At 43.8% G+C, this 9,618-nt stretch overlaps 1 protein-coding gene across 2 annotated transcripts; it reads right to left on the bottom strand.

Moving 5' to 3' along the window:
* Positions 1 to 6,479: 6,479 nt before the first annotated feature.
* Positions 6,480 to 8,796, bottom strand: LOC113096500 (uncharacterized). 2 transcript variants are annotated; one of them, XM_026261903.1, is made up of 5 exons: positions 8,485 to 8,796; positions 8,198 to 8,239; positions 8,042 to 8,074; positions 7,522 to 7,947; positions 6,480 to 7,446 (listed from the first exon to the last, which is right to left on the bottom strand). In XM_026261903.1, exons 1-5 carry the CDS (start codon positions 8,495 to 8,497, stop codon positions 6,812 to 6,814), a joined length of 1,149 nt encoding a protein of 382 aa, XP_026117688.1. In that variant the 5' UTR covers positions 8,498 to 8,796; the 3' UTR covers positions 6,480 to 6,811. The 2 variants fall into 2 exon arrangements, with proteins under 2 accessions (XP_026117688.1, XP_026117687.1); XM_026261902.1 differs by having other exon boundaries at positions 8,194 to 8,239.
* Positions 8,797 to 9,618: the final 822 nt, after the last annotated feature.

Genomic DNA, 9,618 nt, shown 5'->3' on the forward strand with positions numbered 1-9,618 from the left:
TAATCTACGCCGTATTCGACAGCCTCATTGAAGTGTCTAACCGTAGACAGGTACTGATCGATCACTACTGAGAGATGAACACGCTACAACTCACAGCTATCGCGGATAAAATAGCGTGCGGGACTCATTTTCTCGGGGTTCTGCCGAGCGATCAACTACCCAAAAAACCGTTGGGGATCTTACCGTCGTTCTGCATCGTTAATACCCACCCCTCTCGATCGCGGGGGAGCATTGGCTAGCCGTTTATTTAGCGCGAGAGGGGACGGCTTGTTTTTTCGACAGCTTCGGCAATCCGCCCGACAGCCCCCGCTTTCCAATCAGCATCAATAACTTTCTAGACGTCAACGACGTAGACGTATTATACTCCGACAGACGCGTCCAGGATTATTCATCGGATACCTGCGGACAGCACTGTGTGTTTTTTCTATATCATCTAGCCAGAGGTCGCGACTATAGCCACGTGATGAAACTATACACCGATGATTATATTAGAAATGATAAAATGGTGTCCCTCTTTGTGAAGAGATTGAGACCGCATGTTTGTAATGATAAAATGTTATCGTGCGTTCATTGTGTGCAGACATGTTTGACGTATAAATAAAAAAAAAGCTTAAACCATTATATTTCTCATCGTCTTTTATTTATTTAATCATAAGATACAAATGAATGAATGCTCGATCTAAGGAGTCGTTACATTTCCAGCCATTGTCGTAGGTCGATAGTCGGCGATTTAAACGGCGAGTCTTCAAAATCTCCACCCGAGGGAGGTGAATATCTCCTCCCTTTTTTTCTTTTATAAGGTCTAACGGACGGTGATGGGGGTTCTAAGGGTTTACTCTTTAGAGAGTTAATCGTACGTCTGACCTGTTGGTTCGGCACCGTAGAAAAAGGGATGTTTAATTCGCCAAAGGCGCGTAGAAACTCCGACCATCCCGGAGGTCTCCGTTCATCCCTAACGTTTTGCGGAGCCGTAACATTTTTTAAACAAATCGACCATGTGTGAACCTTGTACGACTTTACCCCTGAACACAAACTCCCCGGATTCGTTCCACGAGCTTAGTCCTTTAGCTTTAGACATCTTGTCTAATATGTATCTGCTGTTTTTTACGCTTCTCGACGGGACGTTCTTCAGAACTTCGGCGACGACGGTCTCCTCGGCTTTACCGTCTTCGACGTTAGCGGCAGTCGGCGATTCGTCTTTAGGACCGGGGTCAAGATGGGGTAACGAAAGCGTTAAAACACCGCTCTCACGATCCCCTTGTTTAACGACGGTCAAAAACCTGTTCAGGGTTTGGCTGTAAAGTTTGACTTTTTCATAAGGATTCAAAATCGTCGCGGCGTAAAATATTTCTTATGGCGGCGTCCAAATCGCTCTCCACGGTCTGTTGAATGTTCTCGCGAGCATTTTCACTCTTGAGCTTATCCAGTTGATGATGAGGGACTAAATACATCTTTTCGGCGTACTCCATCCTAACGTTTCGCTATCAAGCTCGTGAGAAACGGCACGGCGACGCTGAGGAGCGGTAGCAGGAACCCTCCCTTCTGGTTGAAGACTCGTTTCTTGGCCGCTATGCCGATTTTTTTATCGGCTACAAATTTAATAGCCGCTCTTCTCTTTTTCAGTTTTTGGTACTGTTGCCTGCTGACCGGAATGACCCCGTAGAGGATGTTTAGAGCCACTTCGCAGAGCGCTAAAATGAATTCGTCGGACGCCGATTGTAATATAAGGCGTCGTTGTTTAGGAGTGGCTTTATGTAGCATTTTTAACACCGGCAGATGCTTACAAAGCCTCGCGGACATGGCGATCACGTTCTTCTTTTTTTCGGGATATAAACCACTTGACGGTCTGAAAGCAATCCTGTTCTGAGACGGTACTGCTCCGGAGTTTTCGCTTTATAGTCTATCATCAGATATCCGAAAGGTCGGTCGACCGCGTCGTGATAACACTCCATAAAGTATTTCGTGTTTCCGGGGTACATTTGACGACCTAGCATCGCCACTTGATGGACGTCCCGAGGATTTTTAAACAGGATCATATAATTGGCGTTTAAGCTGATGGTTCGACTCGACTTTCCCTGCGCGAATAAATTTTGCACTATGTAAATAGAACTGAGATTACGATGGTGACAGTATTGAGTGAACACGCGCTGCAGTTCGACGTTAGCGCTAGCTTGTTCCATGAGATCGTCGACGACGAGAAGGTTGGCGGTGGTAACAGGCAGTAAATCATCATCATTCAGACTCTGGGGTATTCCTTGTATAAATTTAATGTCATACAATTGAAGTAAATCATCGTACAAAGTTTGCCAACAATCATACAACCAAACAATGTTTTCAATTTTCTTCGAAATGATATTCAAACCTTTTTCCAACAAAAGTTTCACAAAATAAGACTTTCCAGAATTGGACGGTCCGGATACAACGCAGCTGAAAGGGTGTTGAAGTCTGAAATCAAAATCGGACACATCCTGAGAACCTCTGTGCATCGCCATCTGATCAGTAGCCGTAAGGAAGCGTGGTATAATCGCTTAAAAGCCGACGTTTATCGTAGACGACCTTAAACCTCTTAACGACTGATTTGTTTTGTAATGTGAGAGTCTTTTTATCCCTCACAATGTTTTCCGTATGAGCCAGGATGTATTTGGATCTATCGTGAGACGTCACATAGCTGTCGACCAGACCAATCAGGGATTCGAGACAGATAGCTTTGGAATTTTTAGCATTCAGAGTTATGCCCTTAGCTTTCATGACGACTTTACCTTTGACCGTCTCAAACGCGTAAGATTTGGGAGCGCTGGCACAGAAGGTCGTTATGTGGTCGTCGGGGTCCAATTCGCTCGTCAGCTCCCCTAAATGATCACCCAGAGGAGGCTCCCAGTCACCGTCCTTAGACACGAATATGACGCTGTCGGTGTCAGAGTATAGCAGTCGTTCGCCTAGTCTGTCCATCAATTCGTACAATTCCAGTCGTGCGTGCGCTGTAGTGAAAGCGCCTACAAAAACATTGACGTCGCGCGCCTTGCAAACATCGTCCTTGTCGGGTTTATGCTGGACTAGAGCTACGTCGTCTGAGACGAATGAGAAATAGGACAAGGTGTCGGTGTTGCCAAAAACGATTCTGGTGAAATCTTCGGGCTCGCGCACCAGAATCGTTTGAGGTAAGTTTGGTCTTAAAGAGAAGCGTCCCCACAAACTATTCAGAATTAATTTAGTGATCGCCCTTTGGGCGGCGTTGTACTTGATTTTTTCCGGGTCGAGTTGAATACCCTCTTTTTCAAAATAGTCACTAATGTAAGCCTCTTTCTCAGCATCCGTGACGACGTTCGGAGGGTAGCCCGAAGCTTGTTGTTTCAAACATAAGAAGGTCTTTACGTATTCGGCAAACAACGTGTCTGACCGTTGTGGAAAATGCCAAACCTCGTCTATCTTGGCTACCACATAGCCCTTCTCGATGGCTTTTAAAAGCTCGATACTGACCCAACAGCCCGAGAGCGATCTTTCCTGGTCCGTGTGGGTACAGCTCGAGGTCTGGTTTTGGTCTTGAGCGCAGGTTCTACATAGCGCAAAGTCAACTTCCCGTTCGAACGGAAAGGAAGGACTGCATGGAGTAAGTTGCGGGGAGGGTACACGGTGGCTTTGATAAGCCCGTAATAATTTTCAGTCGGTTCGAAATCTGCGAAAATGATTTCGGGGTGTCCGATCGGGTAGCTTTTCCTGGCCTGACAGAAAGGGTACAGACTGGTGAAATCCAGATATCTTATTTTCTCATCGCCGCTCACTTTGTGGTATAGCTTATAGGAGTTGCTACGGCCTCCATAGAGCGTTTCGCGCGGATTCAGCCTCTCGGGGGCGGAATAATCGGCCATAAATTCTATCACGGAGGGATCGGTCTTTTTCATCCGATTCCATTCGCATTCCCACAGAACCTCGATTTGCAAACCGTACGCTTTCCGGAGAATTTCAATCTTATCGTCAAACTGGTTCCTGAGAACCCCGTAGGGTACTCCGGACAGGGGGTGCGTCTGATTGGGTTCAAAACGACAGCAATGCCCATGGAAAACACACCCCCCATACTCTAAACCGTGTCTGACGCCGTCCTGCTCGTAGTAGCCGTCTAAAAAGAACTTACCGATCGATACCTCGCCGTGGTTTACGGCGTGATGAACGTCCACGTTTCGAGTCTTTTTTATATACTCGAGCCATTGGATCGAACCGCTCGAGTAGGACTTATTCTGACGGATGTACGCCTTGTTATGCGTCAGGGCTAGCGTGTTTCTGCTGAGATAATGTGTTTTGAAGACCCCCATTGCGCAGCTGGCGATCGTCGTGAACGCAAAAGGGTCGAGTTGGGTGCACTGTAGGAATGACGTCCTGTACTTCATACAGCCTTCACGTAATAACACGACGTCGTTAACGCCGTAGTCGTACAGTTCTTTCTTGAAGTTAAAGAGCTCACCCTTGACCGTGCTGTACCACGCGTCAAACTTTTCTTGGGCTTTATCCGACATGTTCTCGTAGTTGTAGAACTTTTTGTCAGGGTACGGTCCGACGTAGTTCTCATTTTCCACCCTGTTGAAAAGATGGGGGAAATAGCCTTTTTCAGTCGTCGTCAAGTCTAACGCAGCGGGCATTTTGGCGAGAGCGAATGGGAAAAATGAGTAGCTATCGATGTATCGTTGGGCAAATGCGTCGTCGTACATCAGGAGTAGTTTGCACCCTTGCATTATGACCTCGAGCGCGATCCCCGCTTTGCAAAAATACTCCAGAATTAGAAAGGCGTCAAATCTGGAGGCGTAATGAGCGATGAAGCAGTAGCCTTTGTATCGGGGTTGTCTGAAGCGCTTGATTAGCTTAGCGATACAGTCCGTGCCGTAGGCGGTAAATTTCTGACCTTTGAACGTCATGGCACAGACAAAATTAGCCTCGTGGCGTCCGTTTTCGTAACGCGATTCAAAGTCGTAAAAAATATACTTTTCACACGGTTCCTTAAGCTCTAGAGGTTGTATAAAGCATTGATGTGCTCCATCGTCCGTCAGAGACTCTCGACAATGCACACATTTGTCTGGGGCGCATGTGTGTTTGGTTTTCTGGTTGCCCGGTTTAACGTCGTAACGTCGGCTACATAGTTTGCAGTATTTGATCATATCACAGGCGGGGTATTCCTGACCGGGAGGCGGGTTTTTTTTATGCATTTCGAAACAATAAGCCGATTTACAGTAACGCAAACAATCGGGGCAATGTAGGTTTCTCGCTTGGAACCTGTAACATTCCGCATCGAAACAGATGTTGCAGACGTGCTTACATCGATGGTCTCTGCGGTTGCTGTAAGATTTGTAGCAAAATGGACACACATATGTTGAACCGAGGAACGCCTTCAAACTCGTTATCATGTAGTAGTGGTCGTCGTGGAGATACAGAAAGACCGTTTTTGGATGGGGTTCGTCTGAATTTTTGTAGGTTTCTACGAGCATGGCGTTAGATCTGTGAAATACGACAATTTTAATGTCTAGCGCTCGTTCGAACGAGGCTATGTCGCCGAGACCGATTCGGTCTTGGATTGAGAAGCCGACGCTGTTTTGGATGACGGAAGCCAGTTTTTCTAACTCGCTCTCGGGGCGTTGGGGGTTTAGAAAACGGGCGAGACAGATGGAGAAGCACAAATTATTTGAAATATTGATCGGGCAAAATAAACTCGTCTTTTTCCTTTTGATCACCTCATCGACAGCCAAGTCCGTGAGTTTCCGACGACCCCCGCCTTGTCTGTTCATGGCTACGGAAGCTTCAAATTCTACGGTTTGGTCAGATAGTAACCGGTCGTTGCTCTGTAAAACTCTTTCAATTTGATCCATAAACCCATCCGCGTCGTAATTATTACCGCGGGTTAAAATCCCACTAACGGGCGTCTGTAAACTGGGAGCCGTCAATGTGATATTGATCACCGGAGAATTTTGGTCAAATTCCCTAGCGAAATCCACAATTCCGGTAAGCATGCCGTGTAACCGGGCGTGGTAAGAGGCCAAATCTGTAGAGTTAATCTCTCTCAGATTCGTAGTCCTTCTCAATGTCACGCTATTGAAACGAGGTCGTGGTAAAACATGATATCCGTTAACGTCGCCACCCTCGCGAATCAACCTGTCAACGTCTGTACGGCTTAATCGAGTCTGTGTAGTAGGGTCGACGTTACCTGATGTGGACGCTTGCGGAGTTTCATTACCGTCAGGGTGGTCTGTGTTGTCAGGATCAGCCTCGGTACACGCCGCCGGTGGGGTGTTTAAAACACCTCCGTGTTGTACGACGGGGTCGGTGTCTAGGCTAAGCAGAGGATCGAACAAATTCATATTTGGATTTACGGCTAATTCAAAAAGATCCAAAATAGGAGGGGATTCTTGATTAAACAAATACTGTTCTAAAGAGTCCGGAAGTAAACTTAGCATTTCGATCTCGTCCGGCGTCAGTTCTGTGGAGGATTGGCATAAGTCGTCTGAACCGTCCATTTTTAGATTTCAGACCAAAACACGTACTATTACAAAATCATAGAGTTAAAACAAGCATACATGAACTATTACACATTTCATAGAGTATAAAAAAGCATACATGAACTATTACAAAATCAGAATACAAAAGCATATATGACAAAATCAGAGTATAAAAGCAGATATCGGATTATATGTGTAAAACAAAGTATAAAAAGCATACATGAAATATTTAAACAATCATAGCAGACGTGAGATATAAGAATTACTTGAAATATCTGATTATATGTAAACAAAGTATAGATGGAATATAAGAATTACTCTGAATACGTCTATATTCAGTTTGACTCCGCGGTCTCATCTACGATGGTGAGAATGAGGTGGTGCAATATTAGCATCAATTCCCTTTGGTATTGAGTCACCGTACGATCATTTCTATCAAACTGCCGATCAATCGTCGATCTCATAGCATTGACGCGTTGGAATATTTCATTGGCCAGATCCTGAATAAAGCGATCCTGAGCATCGAATCGACTGCGTGTCTCGAGGTGATACGCACGGAGCTCACCGTGCAGCGCGTCTAATCTGCTAAGGGTTTCGATTTGTCTGTCGCGAGACTCGTTGCCCAACGCGATCAATTTGTTGTTAATATCATCTTGTACGTTGCGGAGTTCGACGTATTTGTTGTTTATGTCAACCTGCGCGTCGCGAAACTCTTGACCGAATGATTGTATCGAATTAATGGGGCTATGAAACGGAGGCAGATCGTCGAATGATTCGTCAAGCGGCTGAGGCGGCGGCACTTCTTCCGCTTCTACTTCTTCGGACGACGGTGAGGGAGAAGGATATGGCGTTTGACCCGCGTTGGTGGTAGACACCTCGTCACGCTCGCTCGTCCAAGAACTCTGGTCCCAGGCATCGATTTGAGACATGCCCCAGGTAGTCACGTCATCCTTACGGCTTCTACTCGAGTCTGGTGGATGTTAAAAAAAAAATCTTAATGTTTGACACCATCTGGTTTAAATGCAAATAATGTAGTTAGTCTTACCATAAAACAGATCGGTCTCAGGACTGGTCGCGGGGCTGTTCGTTGGTACCGGACAGAGAGTTTTCCTCTCTGGAGGGCTCTCGGGACTGATCGCCGGGGTAAAACGATAAGCCTTTCTCGGAAGTTCGCCGTTCGGTTCAGGTCGGACCACCGCTGTAAAACGATAAGTCTTTCTTGGTGGTTCGTCACACGGTCCAGGACTGACCGGAGAGGTGGGGCGATTCGTTTTTCTAGTCTTCTTTCTCGCTGGTTCGTCGGCGGGTCCAGGGAGTGATTCGTCGCAGGATCCTATTGGATTCTCGATGTGGGCCGGAGCGGAATCAGGCGGGATGTTGTCTGTTACGTTGACGGTGGGATCTTCGTCGCCATCTTGCGTGAGATCGATAACTGTCTGAAAGGCGGGTTGTGTGATGAATTGGATAAAATCTAAAGAAAATAATAATTAGATTCCTCATAAACATAAAAAAATTTTTAATTTTGATTTCTCATAAAAAAATTATGGAGACGGATCTTGTCTTACCATCGGCTGCGCTGTCTGGATCAATCGCGGCCTCTGTGAATAAAAAAAAAAAAAAAAAAAATTATGATAAAAAATAAAAATTAAATTAATTAATAATATACAAAATTAAAATACATTCATTTTAGTTTATAAAAAGAATAGTTAATACGTACTTACGTGTATTAATAGCGTCAAAGGCTTGGTGCTCAATATTTGAACCTGTGATAAAAAATAAAAAGTGTTATGATTTCAAACACATGGAGAGGGTTTTTATTTACAGTTTAATGGAGCACACACACACACACACACACACACACACACACACTGTGACAAAGAAATCGTGATGTCATAACATTAAACCGCAAGCAGATGGCGCAATTTTCACTATAACACTGTGTCGTAACATTAAATCAACGCAGATGGCGCAATTTTCACTATAACGGCGTCATTTCATCCAGACTCACCGGGGGGAGCCATTTCACCATCATATCCTCATATGTCGTTTCACTGTGAAGAGTTAGCAAACGGGAAAAATGTTTTTCTGAGTTACGGTTAGTTACGCTTACACCTTCCGCGATGTCGTCTTCATAGATGACAAACGGATAACGGAGTGGCAAAACGTAGATTTAACGGAGCAGAATAGTATTTTCTGATATCCTATACGTAGCATTGAAGCAGGCAAAACTAAGCGCGCGTCAACCGGACGTCGTCATATTTTCAAAATAAAAGTATTTTAACAGGATGGCGTCATATTTTCAAAATAAAAGTATTTTCAACAGGATACGGTGATATTTGCAAATTAAAAGTATTTTTTCATTTTTTTTTCATTCATGATATTAAGTCAAATAACACAAACTTTATATTGTTAAAAATATCTCTATCAGCATATGACTGCGTAATCTGCTTAACATGAAATATTAAGACGACATAAAGACGTCATAGACTGTAAAAATAGGCTTTGATCAACGAATAGTTTTTATTTTAAATATCACTATCGGCAGATGTCTGCGTAATCTGCTTAACATGAAATATTAAGGCGGCATAAAGACGTCATAGACTGTAAAAATAGGCTTTGATCAATGAATAGTTTTTTAAATATCACTATCAGCAGATGTCTGCGTAATCTGCTTAACATGAAATATTAAGACGTCATAAAACCATCATAGACTGTAAAAATAGGCTTTGATCAATGAATAGTTTTTAAAATAACACTATCATCAGATGTCTGTGTAATCTGCTTAACATGAAGAAAATTACAGGAATGTCATGAAATAATAAGACACCATAGACTGTAAAAATAACATAACAGGCTTTGATCGATGAATAGTTTTTTTTTAAATAACACTATCAGCAGATGTCTGTGTAATCTGCTTAACATGAAGAAAATTACAGGAATGACATGAAATATGGTTTAAAACCATCATAGACTGTAAGATAGCATAACATAATTTGATCAATGAATTGTTTTTTTATTAATATCACTACCATCAGATAACATGAAATGATAAAATACTCACTTTGATCCATTGTCTTGGAAAGCAAATGTCTTGGAGAGTCGTCCAAAAAGTTTTTCTGGTTCAAAGTGATGGTTTGTAACG

The sequence above is a fragment of the Carassius auratus genome, unplaced genomic scaffold, assembly GCF_003368295.1.
Source record: "Carassius auratus strain Wakin unplaced genomic scaffold, ASM336829v1 scaf_tig00215953, whole genome shotgun sequence".
Classification (NCBI taxonomy): Eukaryota; Metazoa; Chordata; class Actinopteri; order Cypriniformes; family Cyprinidae; genus Carassius; species Carassius auratus.

Bases quoted from the DNA above. Each gene is read 5' to 3' on its own strand.
- LOC113096500 (XM_026261902.1), bottom strand. From the start codon at position 8,508: ATGATGGTGAAATGGCTCCCCCCG. The intron at 8,240-8,484 runs GTGAGTCTGGAT...TTTTTATCACAG, and splicing joins TGGTGAAATGGCTCCCCCCG to GTTCAAATATTGAGCACCAA. The intron at 8,075-8,193 runs GTACGTATTAAC...TTTTATTCACAG, and splicing joins GACGCTATTAATACACGTAA to AGGCCGCGATTGATCCAGAC.